The sequence below is a fragment of the Lycorma delicatula genome, chromosome 11 (assembly GCF_047948215.1).
Source record: "Lycorma delicatula isolate Av1 chromosome 11, ASM4794821v1, whole genome shotgun sequence".
Lineage (NCBI taxonomy): Eukaryota > Metazoa > Arthropoda > Insecta > Hemiptera > Fulgoridae > Lycorma > Lycorma delicatula.
The window spans coordinates 82,363,169-82,386,645 of NC_134465.1; the positions used below are offsets into that span (position 1 = coordinate 82,363,169).

The window sequence follows — 23,477 nt, forward strand, 5'->3', positions numbered from 1 at the left end:
AAAATCTGGGTTAAGCTTCCCTCCCTCATTACCCCTAACGCATGGACAAAAGATCAATCAGTAGGTAAAGATTTTCAAATAAAAATACAAATTGGACTGTTCTATTGAAATCGTGAAAATATTATAACTATAAATAATATTAATATTGAAAAATAATTTGCTTTAAAACAGATGTTATAAAATATAAATAAAAACTAATACTCAGTATGTCTTTTCTTATTGACATGTGAATAAGCTAATTACTTTTTTTACCATTATCTTATTCACTACGGCAAGCGAATCGTATTTATACTAATTTAGAAATGGCTGATGTATATTTAATGTATGTTCTCGCACTCTTAAGGAGAGACGGCTGTATCAGGAACACTTTCCCAATCAAGTGTTACCTTCTCACGCGTCGTTTTTGTCCATCCATTCGTAGACGGCTCAAGAGACACAGGAAGCTTTAAAAACCTGAAAAACATGGTAAATCAGGATGATCGTGTTCATTATGTACACCTGAAGGTGTGTTAGATGAAATATCTACCCGTCCTGAAAAAGCTAGCCTTGGAGGGCAGTGTTAGTATTGCAACAGTTTTACCTCGAGATTATACTCTCGGTTTCAGGTATACCGATGGTTTATTTGAAAACGTACTAATCTGAATTTTTTTAATGATATTTTCTTTATCGATGAAGCCGGATTTACAAGATCGGGTCATTCTTAATGCCCTCAACGTGTACATTTAGTCGATGGGCTGCTATTCTGAGTGACTGCTCGATTGTTTTTACCTGAAATGCTCGATGGTGAAAGATGTTTGTATTTATCGTCGGCTTATTTGAAGATTAAAATAATTTTCTATCGCGGTTAATAATCGACAATTTTTTTTTTTCATTTTATGTACCGAAGACTTATTTTCGGTAGAATATTGTTAATTATTTTGCCTTTTGGTGTGTATATTCATTTTCTTTTCAACACAGGTTGGAGTTATGCTAAAACAGTTTCTGCCGCAATTGCAAACAACGTTTTTGAAAGCACTGAATGACGGCAATCGCCAAGTAAGGTTGAAAGCAGCTGCTGCTCTTAGCCATCTTATCGTTATACATACTCGTGCCGATCCACTATTTACAGATTTACATGCTGGTGTGCGTAATGCTGAAGATCCTGCCATTAGGTTAGTGGTACTTTTTTTTTCTCTTGTTTAAACTGTAAAAATAGTAAGTTTTTGTATAGTTACCGGCGTAATCAAAATTTGAAAATGTTTCTAAGCGTTTGGTGAAGTCCGTAATATTAGAATATACGTAAAGTTTAATATGTGATTATCGATCCACGCATGTCGCTGTTGATGAGCTTTTGTTATGTAATTTCAAGAAAGACATTTCTTAGAATTACTTGTGTATAGAATAGTGCTTTGTGGTAGGTAGTGCAGGAAGGGAACGGTTTTTAAATATAATATTAAAAGAAAATGTTAAGAATTAGACGGGTCAGTAAGATTTTAAATAAAATTGTCAAAAGACAAGTAAAAAAGGAAACGGTATTTTGTAAAAAGAACTGATCGTTTGATCATTTATTAACCCGTTAAATGCCAAAATGAAATAAACACTACTTTTTTTTTTTATTAATTAGTTTATTTCATCTATTTGTAAGTATATAAAGCTAGAAATATTTTCATATCTACAAAAAATTCAGTAATGGGTTAGTAATAAAACGGTTCGTTGACGCACCTTCGGCCAAAAGCATAATATAAAATGTAACTTTGTAAAAACATAAAAAGAAACCAAACTATTTATAAAAGTAGAAAAAAACAACTATGAATAAACTATATTAAATTGTTTTTAGTTTATTGTGGATTTATTTTCTCTGCGGTGAATGAAATTCATTGAAACATTTTGAGTGCGGGTAGCCTTTACATTTTATATACAAAAATATTGTGTGGTTTTTGCACAGCTTACATCGTCTTCTAGCTTTGTTTGCATGTTCGGAAATAACATGCCGTACTTTGTCCAAACGAATATTTTCCAGCAAACTATTTTTCCAGGAGCCTTTCTGCCATTTAAATCTTTTAATGCTCTCTTAAATTCGGATCTCAGTATTGTTTCTCCAATTTCATCCTCCTCAACTTCCTCTTCTTCCTCTATAACACCATTTTCTAATTCATTTCCTCCGTATAACTCTTCAATATATTCCACCAATCTATCGACTTTACCTTTTGTATTATAAATCGGTGTACCATCTTTGTTTAACACATTATTAGATTTTAATTTATGTACCCCAAAATTTTCCTTAACTTTCCTGTATGCTCCGTCTATTTTACCAATGTTCATTTCTCTTTCCACTTCTGAACACTTTTCTTTAATCCACTCTTCTTTCGCCATTTTGCACTTCCTGTTTATAGCATTTCTTAATTGCCGATAGTTCCTTTTACTTTCTTCATCACTACCGTTCTTATATTTTCTACGTTCATCCATCAGCTGCAATATATCATCTGAAACCCAAGGTTTTCTACTAGTTCTTATTATTCCACCTAAGTTTGCTTCTGCTGATTAAAAAAGAATTATTTAGAAATATATAAAAAAATTATTTTAGTGCGTAAACGCACCACTGGCAAATAATCGGTTAAAACATTCATAGTTAATTTGAATGTGTAGAGGATTGAAGTGAAAGACAAAGACAAGAAAATAGAATATAGTTATTATTTGACCTTATAAGATATCTACACTGTAAAATGGAATGGAGAATAATTGTCAAACCAGTCAAAATACTTGTGACAAAAACGTTATATTTAAGGCAGTTCATTCCAGTAGTAATTTTTTTCTTCTGATGACAGGATTTCTTTTATTACCTATCAGACCTTTCTATCTATCAGACTATCAGACTTTCTGTCTATCAGACTTTCTGGACAACTGTTATAGAATTTAGTTTATTTATCATAGAGTTTATTATCTTTTATGATCATACAGGATCGCTTTAGTCAGTCCAATGGAATAGTTTCAACTTTGCAGTCCTCCCTGTACTTTATCGTACATTCCGATCTTTGTGCCTTTCTACTGGGTGATTTTTTAGTCCTGTTACCCAATTAATGTCTGGTAATTTTTTTCTAAGAAAGGGAAATTTTATTTTGCGACACAAAGTTGGTAGCGCTAGTACTCAACCGGTATAGATACGGCAGCGTGAGTTGATTTTCCTCGAGCTGTGTAAACTTTTGTGCCGTCTCCGGTCATGTTTCTAACAACCATAGTACGAGTTTTCATTCTTGAACAATATTATGCTACGAATTCGTACGCGAGTGTAAAAGAATCATTTCAAATTAAATTTGTCGGTGTTCCTCCGCCAGAAAAAATGTCAATTTCTAGGGTAGCAAACCGATTTCGAGAGACAGGTAGTGTGTTTGCGACAGAAAACGTAGCGGTCGACTGACTCACTTGACAGATGACGTTTTAAAGAATGTGAAAATAAGATCACTCAGTTCTCCACGGAAAAGTTTACGAAAACTCTTCACGCAGGTTGGTTTGTCATATTCAAGCGTTCAGAAAGTCGCTAAAAAATTGAAATCCTATCCGTATCAGGTACGATTAGTCAAAGAGCTTCAGCCTCCAGATTTAAACAAGCGATTCTAATATCGCCATCGGTTTAGGTCTCTCGTAAACTATAACTGAATCAAATTTTGAAACACAGTGTTCTTTAGCAATGAAGCTTGGATCCATCTCTATGGTTATCTAAACAGTCAAAACTGTCGAATTTGGGTGGTTGAAAATCTTAACGCTTTACAAGACAAATTTTTGCATCCTGAAAAAATCTGTGTGTGGTATCTCGTCATCATATAGTCAGATCCATATTCTTCGAACAGACAGTAAATGTTGACGTATACAAGAATATTGTGTGCCAATTTGTGTCCCTCCTGGAACCTCAAGAACAAAATTGCCGGTTTCAGCAAGACGGCGCTACATTCCACACGTCTTGAGAAACCATGGAGTTTCTGCAAGAGTTCTTTGATGATCGAATAATAAGCAAGGACTTATGGCCTCCAAGGTCCCCAGACCTCACATCTCCTGACTGCTTTTTGTCGGGCTATATTAAGTCCGAGGCCTTCAAAAACAATCCTCGCACTTTCGATGAACTTAAAGTCAATATTACAGACTTAATCGCGAATATTTCCGATGCGACTCTTAAAAAAGGTTTCTTTTAATTAACTGTAAAGAGTCTGTGCGTGTATAACAACAAGCGGTGGGCATTTTGAGCATATTCTTTAACGATTATGTAAGTAATAGCTCTTTATTAAATCTCTATTGTAAGTAACAAATACATTTTTTTATTCCACCTAAATTTCCCTTTCTTAATTTAAAATTGGGTAACAGGACTAAAAAATCTCACTCTGTAGTATTGAAAATGTTTGTGTTGTGACATTTTTTCTTGTAAGTATAAAGCGAGTGTTTTTTGTTCTTGATTTTCTTGTTTAATTTTATCGTATCTCTGGTGTTTACCGGTGTAAGGCCAATTTCTTTGAGGTCCTCTTTTAATTTTTTTAATACATAACATCCTGTCACTGTATTTCTCAAGTCAAGGTTATACCGAACTAGCTGTTTCAGAAGTCTTGAATCTTGCATCCTCATGATACGTCCAAAGAATTCTAGCGTCCCCTTTCACATGGTATCATTGATGGGTTCTAACTCTTTGTACACAACTTTGTCAGGTATAATCGACGATTATTGATGCAGATTCTTTCAATTTTCTGGAGGCTGTTTCTTTTGGTTGTATGTTCAAAGCGGAAGAGTGTTTCTGCTGCACGACTGGTTTGTGGTTTTATAACTGTGTTGTAGCATCTTAATCTAGTTTGTTACTTCTTATTTGGATGGAGGTTGTTACTATTTTTCTGATGTATTTATATCAGGTTACTATATTGATGTAAAAAAAAAAAAAATTATTAATAAAATGCTATTTTATTTATATTTATTAATATTTCAGGGAAACAATGTTACAAGCTCTTCGAGGTGTAACTACACCAGCTGGCGATAAGATGTCCGAACCATTACGTAAAGCTGTTTATATGACGCTAACCAGTATGTTATCCCATCCAGAAGATGTTACACGGGCTGCTGCTGCCGGTTGCCTCGGTGCTTTGTGTCACTGGTTATCGCCCGAGCAACTTCATGCTACTTTGACCGATCACCTTTTACGTAAGTTTTTTGATGTAAATTTCTTAATTAAAATTGTACTTACTTTAATTAATATTTTGATGGATCTTTTTTTAAATGTACGGTTATACTATCATTTCTTTTTAAGCTTTCTGTTTTAAAGTTAGTTTTTGCGATAATATGATGATGAAAATTATGTACGATGACTGTACCAAATTATATGATATTTTGATTTTTAGAAGATGACCTGCCACTGGATTGGACATTAAGACACGGTCGCAGTACAGCGTTAATGGTAGCGTTGAAAGAATCGGCTCCTATTATTTACACGGACGAATATAAAGAAAAAATAAACAGGACACTCCTTGTGTATCTAATGGCTGACAGGGTAAGTAAATGTGTTCATTATTTATTATCTTTGTTAATGAAATTCTATTTTTTTTTTTTTTGAATGCTAGTACTATCTATCGAAGGTTCAGTGACTAAGCTGAAATTGCCGATGTCTGATTTATCAAATGCTTATTAAATTATCATTTGCCACCGTACTAAATGGAATACGGAACTGGGATCAAGTCGTATGAATGTAGAGAGGTTTGTTCTAAAATCTGCGGTAACATGCAACGACTTGATAGCTTTTATCATGATATATAAAAATTGTAAATTCATCCACCATTGACTAGGACGGTTTTAATTTGCTGTGTTTGTTACGTATAGTTTTAGGTCGCGTTGTTAATATTTTATTAACCGTATTTATTAGTTATATTATTTTGAAGTAAAATTTTCTTTTCTACTTATATCTACCGTTGTTTTTCACAGTGCTAAATCATCCCGAAATAATTTTATTTTTGTCAGAAGGTACGAGGGTTATTTTTTTTTTCAAGGTCCGATCGGTCGCGAAATAAAAACCCGTGCAAAGATTGGATGAACCTTTGCAATGTGTTGCGCAGCGTCTCTAATATGGTCTTCAATCATGCCGCATCACTTTGTTTAGTTCTGAACACGCAGCTAGCACGTAAACATGTCTACAACAAATAGCATCTCCCGCCAAGTGTGAAGTGCATGCGGTAATTCGATTTCTTCAGGCTGAGGGGTGTAGTGCAGCTGAAATTCATCGACGAATAAGTAATGTGTACAGTGAAACTTCAATGAGTGACAGAAAAGTGCGACAATGGTATAGGAATTTTAAAGCAGGACGTACAGATGTTCATGATGCAGGCGGTCAGGGAAGGAAGCAAGTGTCAACCGATGATGGAATTCATGGGGCGTGGCACGGCCATCACTCATACTGCGTGACTCTTCAACGTCTACGAAGGGCAATTCAGAATAAGTGGAGAGAAATGTTGTCATCAGGCATTAACTTTCTCCATGACAATGCTCGGCCGCACAATGCAGCTATAACAAAGAAGCTCCTGCAGCGTTTTCGTTGGGAAGTGTTTGATCACCCACCATACAGCCTGGACTTGGCTCCATCCGATTTTCACCTCTTTGAGAAATGCTGCTGGCTAGGAGGACAAAATTTTGGCGCAGACATCAAGCTGCTAACCAGCGTAAAAACATGGCTGAAAACACAGGCGACTCCGTTCTATAACGAGGGTATTAGAAAGTTAATACCACATTACGACAAATGTCTAAATCGGAGTGGCAAGTATGTAGAGAAATAGCGTAACTATGTAAGTACTTATTACAAATATAAAAATTTTTATTTTCACTGTGGTTTTAATTTCGTGACTGATCTGACCTTGAAAAAAAAAATAACCCTTGTATGTTAATTCTTTTTTTGTTCTTAAGGTATCTATATAGTTCACGGTGTTGTTTTGTTTGATAATGTTTTAATCTTTTATAATTTCTTTTATAACATCCATAATGAAACCTTATCATTTGGAAATGAAATTGGAATTTCTAGAATTCTTGATGCAAGAATAATGTAATTTCTTCAGTACTTCCTATGATTCTTCGTTATTAAAAAAAATGTTAAAAGATTCTGGTTTTTTTTTAGAATATATAACGTAATTCTACACAAGATCATGAAAATTTGAATATAATATTCTCGTGGAAACATTCTTTCACTCATCGGCTATTGAATTTTACTTCTCAAAAATCTTTAAACGCATTTTCCCGAAAAACAACATTTCACAAAAATGGATTTAAAAAATTCCATATTTATGATAGCGTCAAAATTTTCATAATTTTGTATTCTATTAGAAACAGTGAAAACCAGAAAAAATTATTTTTCTTGCTTATTTTTATGGTATCGTTTCGTAGAACATATCAGAATTCATTTTTTTGAATGCTTTTATTACTATTGGCTGTTGTTTTATGAAGGAGAAAACTGTGTTAAATTTTATGACGCGTATATGTTTGTTAAAAATTTGTTTGTAATTTTATTAAATTTAGTGAAAAATAAAACAGCTCATAACAATATTTTAATTATTGTAAAATTTCTAATTAGATTTGGGTAGGTAGATAGCGTAGATAGATAGATTACTATGTAAGCATATAAATCAGCGATATAAAATTTCCCTTCGCAGAACAAAACTGTCGACAAATTTGTTACGAAGAAGAGATTTTGTTGGAATTTTACTTCTGTATTGAGCTCGGTTTTATTTTTAATTTATCGGTTTTAATTTTTAGTGGCCCTATTCTGGTCCGTATTTCACCCTGGATGTCCTGTAATGAAACCTTATACGTCGTTTGGAAAACTGTATTCTTTCAGAGTGGCTTACATCTGCAGAAACAGAAGGAATCCTAAAGGTACGAAAATCAAACGCATAAGAAGAGCTGATTGAATGAATACAAGCAACGTTGCGATGTAAAATTCACGTTTATTTTGCCTGGTTTCAACCTCTTCCCTTAAATACACGTTTCTTCTAGATTAAACTGATCTAAATTGTGGAACATATCCGTAATTAACAACATTATTATAAAAAATATTTTAAAAAACATTTTGAGCATCACTCTTACATTTCAACTACTTTGGTGTGCCCAGTTTGAAAACTTCTATTAATTGTAACTGCTAAAATAGACGGAGCATACAGGGAAAGTTAAGGAAAATTTTGGGGTACATAAATTAAAATCTAATAATCTGTTAAACAAAGATGGTACACCGATTTATAATACGAAAGGTAAAGTTGATAGATGGGTGGAATATATTGAAGAGTTATACGGAGGAAATGAATTAGAAAATGGTGTTATAGAAGAAGAAGAGGAAGTGTTAAGGAAGTCGAAGAGGATAAGAGGGGAGAAACAATACTGAGATCTGAATTTAAGAGAGCATTAAAAGATTTAAATGGCAGAAAGGCTCCTAAAATAGACGGAATACCTGTAGAATTACTGCGCAGTGCAGGTGAGGAAGCGATTGATAGATTATACAAACTGGTGTGTAATATTTATGAAAAAGGGGAATTTCCATCAGACTTCAAAAAAAGTGTTATAGTTATGATACCAAAGAAAGCAGGGGCAGATAAATGTGAAGAATACAGAACAATTAGTTTAGCTAGTCATGCATCAAAAATCTTAACTAGAATTTTATACAGAAGAATTGAGAGGAGAGTGGAAGAAGTGTTAGGAGAAGACCAATTTGGTTTCAGGAAAAGTATAGGGACAAGGGAAGCAATTTTAGGCCTCAGATTAATAGTAGAAGGAAGATTAAAGAAAAACAAACCGACATACTTGGCGTTTATAGACCTAGAAAAGGCATTCGACAACGTAGACTGGAATAAAATGTTCAGCATTTTAAAAAAATTACGGTTCAAATACAGAGATAGAAGAACGATTGCTAATATTTGCAGGAACCAAACAGCAACAGTAACAATTGAAGAACATAAGAAAGGGAGTCCGACAAGGATGTTCCCTATCCCCGTTACTTTTTAATCTTTACATGGTACTAGCAGTTTATGATGTTAAAGAACAATTTAGATTCGGAGTAACAGTACAAGGTGAAAAGATAAAGATGCTACGATTTGCTGATGATATAGTAATTCTAGCCGAGAGTAAAAAGGATTTAGAAGAAACAATGAACGGCACGGATGAAGTCCTACGCATGAAAATAAACAAGAACCAGACAAAAATAATGAATTGTATTAGAAATAACAAAGATGGACCACTGAATTTGAAAATAAGAGGAAAAAAGATTATGGAGGTAGAAGAATTTTGTTATTTGGGAAGTAGAATTACTAAAGATCAATGAAGCAGGAGCGATATAAAATGCCGAATAGCACAAGCGAAATGAGCCTTCAGTCAGAAATATAATTTGTTTACATCAGAAATTAATTTAAATGTCAGGAAAAAGATTTTTAAATGTATATGTTTAGAGTGTCGCTTTATATGGAAATTTAACTTGGTCGATCTGAGTATCTGAGGAGAAAAGATTAGAAGCTTTTGAAATGCGTTGCTAAAGGAGAATGTTAAAAATTAACGGGTGGATAAAGTGACAAATGAAGAGGTACTGAAGCAAATAGATGAAAAAAGAAGCATTTGGAAAAATATAGTTAAAAGAAGAAACAGACTTATAGGTCACATACTAAGGCATCCTGAAATAATCGCTTTAATATTTTCCAATATTAAAGCAGACAGGTAGAAGGAAAAAATTGTGTATCTTGGAGAGCTGCATCAAACCAGTCAAATTACTGAAGACAAAAAAAAATTGTAACATTGTGTATATACTCTTCCTCGTAAGCGTTTTGCGAGAAACATTTTTTAGAGTGATGCAGCAAACAGAATATTATTTCTAATGAATCCCACACTAATAGAATTACAGCTATTAAACTGTTAATTCATCGGGATACCGTTTCAAAATCAATCTTGTTTCTCTATCAACTACCCTTGTATTTCTTTACCGTATACTAGACACATTATGATTGATTTCTCTATTTCACTTGATCATTTTAATAACATTTTTAAAAATTTTTTTTCAATCGGTCGTGTCATGCCGATTCCAAGAAATTTGATAACTTAACATTTCATATCTGCCTGTAATTTTTTTTTTTTTAAGATTTTATATTTGTTTCTAGGTTCCAATAGCGATGAATGGTGTTAGAGGGTGTGGTTATTTATTTCAATATTTAATGCAGATTAAACAGACACTACCTCAACCGTTATTGACTCCATTCGTTCGAGTGAGTAGATTGATTTTTCATTATGATTAATATATATATATTATGTTTTTAATTGTTTTATACAGCTTGTTATTTTTATTATCAAAAAGGAGATTCTGAAGAGCTGAATTATTTTAATAGCTTATTTTATATTGTATTTTAGTGAATTTTGTATATAATGGGTAAATCAATCTAGAACGGCCGACCAAGTTTGTTATCTTACGTTAGTTAGTAGAGTTAGAACTTGGTCATCCAGAGATTACTCTGTATATGTTTTGAGTAAAGAAATTTTGAAATATTTATTACTGTGATTTTGTTAGTCGAAAAAAATTGAATCAATATTTTTGATAAATAATATTATTAAAAAAAAAATATTTCAGCTATATAAGGAAATGTACACAGATATACAGGGTGATTCAGGAGGATAAGGCAATCAATACTTTGACAACTCATTCTAAAGGCTAAAAAGTAGAAAAAATTTTATATAAATATAGATCCGAAAACACTTCTTTATACAGGGTGAAAGATTTTGCCTGAGTTTCAGTTCCTCCGGGTAAATTAAGGATTTCTGAAATTCTGGGAAGGTCAATAAAGGGGCAAATTCGATTGTTCCTTATGGTTTTTGCACTGGGAAATTGAAAAAAATTCGTCCCAGAACTGTATCTATTCTAGTTTCTAAGATATCCAATGTAAAACGCCAAAAATAGTTGTGTATATATATATATATATATATATATATATATATATATATATATATATGTGTACAGAGTGATTCAGAAGGATAGGCCAATACTTTGATAACACTATCTAGAGGCTAAAAATAAGAAAAAAGTTCATATAAACAGGTCCGAAAACACTTCATTAGCGAGTTATATAGGGTGAAAGATTTCACCCGAGTTTCACATCCTCTGGATAAATTAAGGATTTCTGAAATTCTGGGAAAGTCAATTAAGGGGCAAATTCGATTGTTTCTTATGGTTTTTGAGCTGGGAAATCGAAAAAAAATAGGCCCCAGAACTGTTTCTCTCTTAATTTCTAAAATGCCAAAAATAGGGTCGAAAAACACATTTTTTATGCTTGAACAAAAAAATGTGTTTGAAGAACACATTTCAAACGTAAAAAATGTGTTTTGACCCTATTTTTGGCGATTTACATGGTATAATTTAAAAATTATGAGAGATACAGTTCTGGGACCAATTTTTTTTCGATTTCCCAGCTCAAAAACCATAAGAAACAATTGAATTTGCCCCTTCTCAGAATTTTTGAAAGACTTAATTTATCCGGAGGAACTGAAACTCGGGCGAAATCTTTCATCCTGTATAACTCGCTAACAAAGCGTTTTTGGACTTATGTTTATATGAACTTTTTATATATATATAGAATGATTATATATATACAAATTCGATTGTTTCTTATGGTTTTTGAGCTGGGAAATTGAAAAAAAATAGGTCCCAGAACTGTTTCTCTCTTAATTTTTAAAATACCCATGTAAAATGCCAAAAATAGGGTCAAAATACACATTTCTTTTACATTTGACGTACAATAACGTTGTTAAATTGGCGATAAATCGTACATTTGTTAAACATAAATTGTAGAGAATTTAATTTTGAGAAGATTGATGTAAATAATGTCAACAGAAAACAAATAAAATTTTAAACATGTCGATTTTTATTAATAACAAAACCGATGAAAACTTAGAAGAAAATGTTACAAAAAAAAAGAAAACAGATGTGTGTAAGTAGGTACAATAATTTTAGACCTACGGAAAACAAGTTGGCAACACTGATTTTTTTCATCACAATTTGTTTAAATACATCACAAATTGTTTCAGTTAATTGTGGTAACATGTTAAATAACCATTTGCTGATCAATCGTGCTTGCAGTATTACGTCGAATTCTTATCGTAAAAATTTCAGAAAACTGTTAAGAAGTGTAATTTTGTATTCACTTTACAGTGCATAAAAATCAAGTTTGTAAAAAAAGTGGAATTCTGTTTAGATTTGTTTTGAAAAATGCTGCGTATCTTCAATAATGCCGAATATGCCGATGTGATTTTCATCTATGGATTTTGCAATGGAAGTGCTGCGGCAGCAGTTAACGGAATATCGACATAGGTATCCTGGTCATGTTGTACCAAATCGTAAAATATTTATTATAATTTTTAATAATCTTCTTGAGAACAGTACATTTCCCAGCGCTCATATTTCATCTGAACGACAAGCAAATCACCCGGATGATGGTGAAAACATTCAGCAGATGGTTCAACGTAGTCCGGCAACGATTACACGATTAATTGCAACACGGCTCAATATTTCAATTAAACAACCAATTTAACATCGTTATTGTACGTCAAACGTAAAAAAAATGTGTTTTTTGACCCTATTTTTGGCGTTTTACATGGGATATCTTAGAAACTAAGAGAGATACAGTTCCGGGACCTATTTTTTTCAATTTCCTATCTCAAAAACCATAAGAAATAATTGAATTTGCCCGTTAATTGACCTTCCCAGAATTTCAGAAGCCTTAATTTATCCGGAGGAACTTAAAATCTGGTGAAATCTTTCACCCTGAATAACTCGCTAACTAAGCGTTTTCAGACCTTTGTTTATATGAATTTTTTTCTTATTTTTAGCCTCTAGAATGAGTTGTGAAAGTATTGCCCTATCCTTCTGAATCAGCCTGTATAGCGCGTCGATGATACAGACTTAACAAATTTACACACCTGACGCTTAGTAGTGCAAATGACATGTGGAAAGCTAAGCCGATCTGCTGTTCCCTAGCAGGACAAAAACTACTGCAATCCGCTAAAGAATTGTCACACAGGTTTAGGTAATTTCAATCAAAGGCCTATACAAGAGAATTGCTCTCTGCCGTACAGAACGCAAGAGCTGTATGCATCGAGTGTTACGGTGTGCTAAACATAAATCACGGCTGAATTATGTGGATACAGTTTCTCAGACGACACAGTCGCCTGTCGTACGGAGAAATGTTTGAGCCATAGTAGATCAAGACAATCTCCACAGTTGATCGGACTTCACCGCCGGTTGATGTGGCAAAGATGTTTGTCAGTTTTCCTACATTGTCGTTTAGTTCTGGGTTTGTGAGGTATAAGGTGCAGGTTAGAGTATCTTGTTTGTTATTGGAGACTCGCGAAATGAATTAATCATTCCCTTTTCTATGGACGATCTACGGTATGCCTCGAGTAATTCCCGTGACACTTTCCTCTGGAAATAAAGGCTTATTTTTTTATCTCAACTTCTGGATACTGCACTATGATATCTTTAGTCTAATTACAATAAGTATTCTCTGACTAGGTTTTTCTAGATTCTCGGTCAGAAACATCGGTGTAACCAAGAAGAATAAGCATTCTGTATTGAAATCCGGTAAAGATAAATCGTGCCCCTCAAGTGATCGTCTTAGCTATTTGACCTGTGCAAGTCGATGGAATGAACGGTTAACGGTCATCTAGTGTGGTACCGTGAGAAACTCCCTAATTAGCCCTGAACAATGCGGTTTCCACAAGGTAAGTCATCTGTCGATCATGTAGTGGCCCTTAATTTGTTATTCATCAAAAAGACATATTCTTGTCATACAATCAGGTATTGATTCGCAAAACAACGTATTTTCTTTGATCGATCTGTCCCTATCGCATTCATATCTCGCAAAACATAACAACTTAGAAATGACCACATCAACTGACTTATTACCGTCTACCGCCTGTGTAATATCGACCTAACAATTTTTGCATTGTTTTATTTTATACCGTAATGTGTAATTTTGCATATATTTTTTTTATAAATGTACCATTTTAATTTCAGACAATGAATCACAGCAGCAATGAGATGAAACAGTTGGTCGCAAGAGTTTGTTCATATTTGGCACGGGTCGAACCGGATCTTGCTCCTGAATTTTTGAGAGCTGCCATACCTATGCTTGTCAACGGTACTAAAGAGAAAAATAGTTACGTTAAGGCAAACAGTGAATTATCACTAGTCGCTGTTCTTAGATTGAGACAGGGTGATACTGTTCAACAGGTGAGATAAGTATAATATTATTTGTTAAATTATTTTTTACCGCAATATAAATTGTTTTATTCAGAATATATTAATGAATAACTTTTTATTTGCATTATAGTTAATTACACCTAATTGATGTGCCTCGAATTTTGGTATTTTGATGTGCACTATCGCTTTTAAATACGATCCTTTAACTGTTTAGTGGCAGTCATTTTTTCACAGTATTTATTAAAAATGCACCACCCTCTCCTTTCTTACGCGTAGAAATTACCAATTACTAAATTAATTACTAATTTTAAATAAATTTAGATTTTACATTTGTAGAGATAAAAAGTGATTTAGAGGCCAACACCGTACACACGTATATACAAACATTTAACTTCTGGAAAATTTCCATTTGGTAAAGATTTGGTGCAAATCATATAGCCCAAATTGGACCGTTTTCAGTGTAGTGCTATCTAGACGGGAAAGTAAAAAGCATAATTGAAAACAGTGTTTCTTCCAAACCTTCATTTCTGCACGGCAAAAAGTTTTTTAAAAAATTAATTATTTTTAGATGTGGACTCTCGGGATGGTGGTCGAGGGTTTTCCCAGATCATTTTTTCCAATCTATCCCTTCCGTCAACATCGCAGTTTGCGGCCTGGCGTTTGTCATGGAGAAGGATTACATCTCTCTGATGGCCGTACCCTATCTTTTTGTTTCGGTCGGTGGTTTTTGGTTGACTAGCAGCCGGCAATTTTAAGCTACGTTCACAGTTCGTTGAACTGTTGAAATCGACGATTAAAACTTTCTTCGAGTCAAAAAAATCATCGCAAGAACTTTTCTGGCCGACAGACAGGTTTTGGTCTTCAATGAACAGCCCTCACTCATCCTTCCTTTGCCGCCCCTTACTCGTCATTTTTGATTCCAGAGAGTAATGATAGACCTTCATCTCATCAAATGTGACGATTGTCCCCATCTTGCCAAAATCGATTTAGAAGTCTCTTACAGATCTGCAACCTGACCTGTTTTTGATTTTGGTCGATAACCTCTGAATAGCACAAGCGAAACGAGCCTTCAGTCAGAAATATAATTTGTTTACATCAAAAATTAATTTAATGTCAGGAAAAAATTTTTGAAAGTGTATGTTTGGAGTGTCGCTTTATATGGAAGTGAAGCTTGGACGATCGGAGTATCTGAGAAGAAAAGATTAGAAGCTTTTGAAATGCGGTGCTATAGGAGAATGTTAAAAATCAGACGGGTGGATAAAGCGACAAATGAAGAGGTATTGCGGCAAATAGATGAAGAAAGAAGCATTTGGAAAAATATAGTTAAAAGAAGAGACAGACTTATAGGCCACATACTAAGGCATCCTGGAATAGTCGCTTTAATATTGGAAGGACAGGTAGAAGGAAAAAATTGTGTAGGCAGGCCACGTTTGGAATATGTAAAACAAATTGTTAGGGATGTAGGATGTAGAGGGTATACTGAAATGAAACGACTAGCACTAGATAGGGAATCTTGGAGACCCGCAGCAAACCAGTCAAATGACTGAAGACAAAAAAAAAACCTCAGAACCCATCGAACATTAATTTTTCTAAACTACTCCCGTAGTTGATACCCACTTCTGATGCGATTTTAACAGTGAACCAGCAATAAGCTCTCAAACGGCACAGATGTGATTTCTGACCTTGGGCATCGATCAGGACTTTTGTTGTCTACACTATCTTGCCCGCACTTAAATTATTTGGCCCACATATACACTCTGTTCTAAGACGGTGTAGCGTCCCCAAACTGTACCTTAAAAAGAGTTAAAATTTCTGCAGGTTTAATGCTTCTGTTAATTAAAAACTTTATGATTATACATCGGGCAATAGACGACTTTCTTACTCGTGACTGTACTGATGACAGAACAGAGCACGGAACTAACCAACCTGGTTTCTCCTATCTAGCACACCGAATATTATTCCCTTACTCCACCATCCAGCTCTAGTGTAGATTAGGTATTTTTGGATAGTTTATAATACAGGGTTACCCTGTATTAAATACTAAATAATTTTTAGCGTTTAAATCAAGAGATTATTTTTTTTTTTTTTTGTCTTCAGTCATTTGACTGGTTTGATGCAGCTCTCCAAGATTCCCTATCTAGTGCTAGTCTTTTCATTTCAGTATACCCTCTACATCCTACATCCCCAACAATTTGTTTTACATATTCCAAACGTGGCCTGCCTACACAATTTTTCCCTTCTACCTGTCCTTCCAATATTAAAGCGACTATTCCAGGATGTGGCCTATAAGTCTGTCTCTGCTTTTAACTATATTTTTCCAAATACTTCTTTCTTCATCTATTTGCCGCAATACCTCTTCATTTGTCACTTTATGCACCCATCTGATTTTTAACATTCTCCTATAGCACCGCATTTCAAAAGCTTCTAATCTTTTCTTCTCAGATACTCCGATCGTCCAAGTTTCACTTCCATATAAAGCGACACTCCAAACATACACTTTCAAAAATCTTTTCCTGACACTTAAATTAATTTTTGATGTAAACAAATTATATTTCTTACTGAAGGCTCGTTTAGCTTGTGCTATTCGGCATTTTATATCGCTCCTGCTTCGTCCATCTTTAGTAATTTTACTTCCCAAATAACAAAATTCTTCTACCTCCATAATCTTTTCTCCTCCTATTTTCACATTCAGCGGTCCATCTTTGTTATTTCTACTACATTTCATTACTTTTGTTTTTTTACATCAATTGTTCTTTAACATCATTAACTGCTAGTTCCATGTAAAGATTAAAAAGTAACGGAGATAGGGAACATCCTTGTCGGACTCCCTTTCTTATTAGGGCTTCTTTCTTATGTTCTTCAATTGTTATTTTTGCTGTTTGGTTCCTGTACATGTTAGCAATTGTTCTTCTATCTCTGTATTTGAATCCTAATTTTTTTAAAATGCTGAACATTTTATTCCAGTCTACGTTATCGAAAGCCTTTTCTAGGTCTATAAACGCCAATTATGACGGTCCTTCTACTATTAATCTGAGGCCTAAAATTGCTTCCCTTGTCCCTATACTTTTCCTGAAACCAAATTGGTCTTCTCCTAACACTTCTTCCACTCTCCTCTCAATTCTTCTGTATAGAATTCTAGTTAAGATTTTTGATGCATGACTAGTTAAACTAATTGTTCTGTATTCTTCACATTTATTTGCCCCTGCTTTCTTTGGTATCATGACTATAACACTTTTTTTGAAGTCTGAGGGAAATTCCCCTTTTTCATAAATATTACACACCAGTTTGTATAATCTATCAATCGCTTCCTCACCTGCACTGCGCAGTAATTCTACAGGTATTCCGTCTATTCCAGGAGCCTTTCTGCCATTTAAATCTTTTAATGCTCTCTTAAATTCAGATCTCAGTATTGTTTCTGCATATAGACGTTAACAATCGTTGTCGGTTTAGGTTTTGAATTTATCCTTATTACAATGATTCTATCGCTATGCGTTTTGAAATACTCCACTCTCCTCCCTATCTTCTTGTTCATCACGAAACCTACTCCTGCCTGCCCATTATTTGACGCTGAGTTAATTACTCTAAAATCACCTGACCAAAAGAAAGACCTTCCTCTTCCCACCGAACCTCACTAATTCCTACTATATCCACATTTGTACTACCCATTTCCCTTTTTAAATTTTCTAGCCTACCAACCTTTTTCAAGCTTCTAACATTCCACGCTCCGACTCGTAGAATGTTACTTTTTAATTTTCTGAGATTATTATACAAGTTATAATTTTTTATTTATTTTAAATAAATGTTTAAAATGTTTACGTTATTTATTTTCGGTTACAGAGTTGTATGAATCTTTTGGAAATTGGAGCACGTGAATCGCTGAGCGATGTAATTACAAAAGTTTTAAGAAAAGTAGCGATTCAACCAGAAGGTAAAGAAGAAGAGCTAGACGATACACTTTTAACTTGATCGACGCATCGTATTTTCTTTTTTGTTTATTATGATTATTATAATATTTCCATACACATAATTCATGTATCACTTCTTTTTTTTATATGTACTACTGATTATTGATCGATTGTAATTAAATTAATTTAAAAAAATTAATATGTCGGTGATATATTTAAAAGTTGTAATTAAAAGAAACATCTATTTTATTTTAAAAACCGATGGTTTACTTTGTTCGTTTAAAAGAACTGTTCTTAATAAATTATAACTATTGTAATGGAATTAAATTATTGTTATTATTATTACCGTTCATTATTTTATTAAAATAAACTTGTATTAAATAGTAAATAAACTTTGGAAAATTTATTTCAGTTTGTTAACGAGTTTATTTTTTTTTATTGCAATAAATAAAACTGTATGCTTATTATGTTACTAGGATTTTTTGATAGTACGTAATTTATTATGATCGAATGCTTTCATTGCAGTGCGAGAACTGTAATTATACAGTTATCGTGTTAAAAATTATGATTTTTAAAGTTCTCTTCAAGCACTAAGATGCGATTATGTAATTTTGGTGATTAGACTGGATTATATGCATATTTTCAATATATTTACCATATTTTTCAGTAGGGTACCTTTTGAAACTACAGGGTGTCCCATATAAAACGCAACCCAACCTTATATTGGTAGGTATTGAAATAATAAAAAGGCATGTGTAAATATAAATGTAATTTTTATTATTACCTTACATTTAGAGTAAATGTTGGAAGTGGTCGCCATCTTCTGGAATACAAGCTTCAATTCTTTTTACAGCGTTTCTTGCAACTTTTTTCAAAATTTCTGGCTGGATATTGAATACAGCTTGTTCAATATTGAATTTCAATCGTTCAAGTGTTTGTGGTTTGTTGCTGTAGGCTTTTTCTTTGAGGTAACCCCGTAGAAAAAAATTCAGCCGCAGTCAAATCTGAGATCTTGGTAGCCACAAGCCTCGACCGATAACACGATTACCAAAGAATTCCTCGACGAAATCAGAAGTTGAACCTGCGTAGTGTGATGTCGCACCGTCATGTTGTAGCCAGCAGCGTCTGTCTTCCTCTTCCAACAGTGCGATGAACTGAAATGAAATATCCTGATATCGTTCTGCATTAATGGTATACTCGAAAAATATAGGGCCGATTATTTTCTTCCGCGATATCGTGAACCATACGCCCGACTTCTGTGAGTGTAATTGTTTTTCGTGATAAACATGGGGATTTTCAGCGCTCCAAATTCTACTGTTTTGGCTTTACGTAGCCGTCCAAATGAAACCGTGCTTCATCTGTGAAAAATAACGAATCCGTAACATTAATTCCCTCGCGCAGAAACCGATGGAACCGTTGACAATATTGTAGCCGTTTTTTCTTTGTCGGGCTCAAGAAGTCGATAAACTGGTTGAATGCGATAAGGTCGTAATTGTAATCGTTTGGTCGCCCAATGAAGAGTTGATTTAGACAAATTAATTTCAGCAGACAAACAACTGATCGATTTATTTGGCGAGGCGAGTAATCGGTCTTTGATTTCAGCGGCTGTATCTGGATTCAACACTGACAAATCTTTTGTGTTCCTTGTTATTAACAGAACCGGTCTCTCTAAATTTGGAACTAACCTTAATACTGATGTTTTGTTAGGAGCCGGTTTATCTGTGTACTTATGGTGAAACAAATCTTGCACTGCGACCGATGATTTCGTACTGAAGTAAGACTCGACAATGAAAACACGTTCATCTAGCGAAAACACCATCTTGTCTCTTAACAATACACTGAACGTTATGATTGCATTGTTGTTACTATCGGTAGTGTTCTACTGCATTGCCGGGATGTTCAGAAGTTGGATGAGTCCATTTCAGTAACGAGTAGGGAGTAAGCTTGACTTTTGAAATGTCATGGATGAGTGATCGATGGGTTGCATTTTATATGGGACACCCTGTACTTACAAATCCTACTTTAAAAGATTTTTTTGCGAAATAATGCTCAAATCGAAATATACCAGATGAATATACATGTTCTGGAAGAAATATGCAATGAACTCATCGCATTATTTGGATTTCAGCTGATAAAACTACCGACACTTGTGATAACTCTTATTTGGTAACATGCAAACATCTTGAAAAGACAAATCGATCTACGATCGTCAGATTTGCAAATCAGGGTAAAATTTTTCCTGATTCTTATGCAGATGAAAGATCATTTATATTTCTCTCAGCCAAAGCTTTCTAAATATTTCATCTGAATTTTATTCATACGATGCGATTTGCTCACAAAGTACGAAGGCTATTCAGAAAGTAAGTAACATTCTGGAATTTTAAAAAACAAAGTGCAAGAAAAAAAGTGTTCACTTATCAAATGTCTCCCTGCCTGCTATGATTTTTTTTTCAGTCTTTGACACTAGTACAGGTGATTTTTTAGTTCTGTTACCCAATTGTTAATGTCTCGTAATTTTTTTCTAAGAAAGGGAAATTTTGTGACATAAAGTTAGTAGTGTTACTAAACCGGTATAGATACGGCAGTGTGAGTTGATTCTCCTTGAGTTCCATACCCTTCCGGCAGCACGACTGCCTTAACTCCTCACCCCACATACCACAGTGATGAAAGAGTAATCTTTCTCACCCCTTCAACAGTTCAATTCGCTGTGCGCTTGGGCGCTTTTTATTTTTCAGGTGAAACTCCCAAGTACTACAAGGACAGCTAGAAGAAAGCGTGTTTGGCCATACACCACCAGACCCCCCCCAAACCCCCCGCGGACCATTATATTTTGTAGGGCTAGACCAGCAGCTGCATCAAGTCCAAATTTATATATAATAGGGGGGGGGGCGTCTTATTCAAAATTGTCACCACCCTGGCGCATGGGCGCTCGAAAAACAACCTGCGTTATGTATATCTCTCCTGCCTGCCCTTACGGCGGGCAGACATCTAACCCTTAATAGATGTATACCACGCCCAGACTAGTAAATCCCAATCTATTTTCTACTGACCGAGATAACTCTGGGACGCAACGCCCCAAAGCAATCCATCCAATCACATTTCCTTAATTCAAACCAAGTTAAATTGAAGTGAATTAAGTAAATGACAAAGTGTAAGCCCAAAAATCGCCTCCGATGTACTCTCCTAAATTTAGGACGCCCACCTAAATAAAGGATTTCAGCCCACTCTAGGCTGAAATGGAGTGCGTCATTGAAGATAAGCTTATTAGCACATCGTTCCATCAGGCCCCTACCGACAAACCCTCCATTGGATCGGAACGCAATCCAAACTTCACAAAACGAATAAACCCCAACCATTATTAATAACCGCCAGTCCATTAGAATCACCCAGCAGCAAAGGACAAAAGTCTGTATACTGCGAAAAGTAGGATGGTATTGCACCCTCCATCATCCTTGCATTCCGTTCCGTTCTCCTTGAGTTGTGTAAACGTTTGTGCCATTTCCGGTCGTGTTACGAACAACCATAGAACGAATTTTCATTCTTGAACAATATTTTGCTACAAAATCGTATACGAGTTGAAAAGAATCATTTCAAATTAATTTGTCTGTGTTCCTTCACCAGAAAAAATGTCAACTTCTAGGCTAGGAAACCGATTTTGAGAGACAGGTAGTATTTCCGACAGAAAACATAACCGCCGACCTACTCGCTTGACAGATGACGTTTTAGAGAATGTGAAAACAAGATTGCTCAATTCTCCATGGTAAAGTTTACGAAAACTTTCCACGCAAATCGGTTTGTCATATTCTAATGTTCAGAAAGCCATTAAAAAATTGAAATCGCACTATATGTGTATAATTATAATCGCACTAATCGTGTACGATTAGTCCAAGAGTTTCAGCCTCCAGATTTAAAGAAACGACTGCAATATCGCGGAATTGAATTTTTAAACACAGTATTCTTTAGCGATGAATCTTGGATCCATCTCGACGGTTATGTGAACAGTCAAAATTGTCAAATTTGGGCGGTTTAAAATCCTAACACTTTTTACAAGACAAATCTTTGCATCCTGAAAAAATTGGTGTGTGGTGTGCGATATCTCGTCATCATATAGTCGGACCCGTATTCTTCGAACAGACAGTAAATGGTGAAGTATACAGGAATATTGTGCGCCAATTTGTGTCTCTCCTGGAATCTCAAGCACGGGTATTGCTGGTTTCAGCAAGTCGTCATGCCACACGTCTCGAGAAACCGTGGATTTTCTGTAAGAGTTCTTTAATGATCGAATAATAAGCAAGGACTTATGGCCTCCAAGGTCCCTGGACCTCATATCTCCTGACTGCTAATTGTCGGGAGATATGAGGTCTTAAGATATATATTAAGGCCTTCAAAAACAATCTTCACATTATTGATGAACTTTAAAGTCAATATTACAGACTTAATCGCGAATATTTCCAATGCTACTCTTAAAAAAGTTTCTGCTAATATGCTGAAAAGAGTCTGTGCATGTATAACCACAAAGGGTGGTCATTTTGAGCATATTCTTTAACGATTACTTACGTAATCGTTAAAGAATAGCGGTCACTTGACCGACATAATTTTTCATTTTTAACCGGAACCTAGCTGGAACTAGCAGTTAATGATGTTAAAGAACAATTTAGATTCGGAGTAACAGTACAAGGTGAAAAGATAAAGATGCTACGATTTGCTGGTGATATAGTAATTCTAGCCGAGAGTAAAGAGGATTTAGAAGAAACAATGAATGGCATGGATGAAGTCCTACAAAAGAAAATAAACAAGAACAAAATGAAACTAATGAAATGTAGTAGAAATAACAAAGATGGACCACTGAATGTAAAAATAGGAGGAGAAAAGATTATGGAGGTGGAAGAATTTTGTTATTTGGGAAGTAGAATTACTAAAGATGGACGAAGCAGGAGCGATATAAAATGCCGAATAGCACAAGCTAAACGAGCCTTCAGTAAGAAATATAATTTGTTTACATCAAAAATTAATTTAAATGTCAGGAAAAGATTTTTGAAAGTGTATGTTTGGAGTGTCACTTTATATGGAAGTGAAACTTGGACAATCGGAGTATCTGAGAAGAAAAGATTAGAAGGTTTTGAAATGCTGTGTTATAGGAGAATGTTAAAAATCAGATGGGTGGATAAAGTGACAAATGAAGAGGTATTGCGGCAAATAGATGAAGAAAGAAGCATTTGGAAAAATATAGTTAAAAGAAGAGACAGACTTATAGGCCACATACTAAGGCATCCTGGAATAGTCGCTTTAATATTGGAAGGACAGGTAGAAGGGAAAAATTGTGTAGGCAGGCCACGTTTTTAACCTGTAAAACAAATTGTTAGGGT

At 34.5% G+C, this 23,477-nt stretch overlaps 1 protein-coding gene across 1 annotated transcript in view; it reads left to right on the forward strand.

Moving 5' to 3' along the window:
- The window catches only part of LOC142331983 (stalled ribosome sensor GCN1-like), a 208,614-nt gene extending 190,097 nt beyond the window's left edge, over positions 1 to 18,517 (forward strand). Inside the window, exons 37-42 of the mRNA XM_075378033.1 lie at positions 958 to 1,151; positions 4,940 to 5,151; positions 5,349 to 5,497; positions 10,119 to 10,223; positions 14,021 to 14,236; positions 18,044 to 18,517. Of these exons, the coding sequence (XP_075234148.1) occupies positions 958 to 1,151; positions 4,940 to 5,151; positions 5,349 to 5,497; positions 10,119 to 10,223; positions 14,021 to 14,236; positions 18,044 to 18,172 (1,005 nt within the window). The 3' untranslated portion in view covers positions 18,173 to 18,517. The remainder of the gene's footprint in view (positions 1 to 957; positions 1,152 to 4,939; positions 5,152 to 5,348; positions 5,498 to 10,118; positions 10,224 to 14,020; positions 14,237 to 18,043) is intronic.
- The last annotated feature ends 4,960 nt before the right edge of the window (positions 18,518 to 23,477 follow it).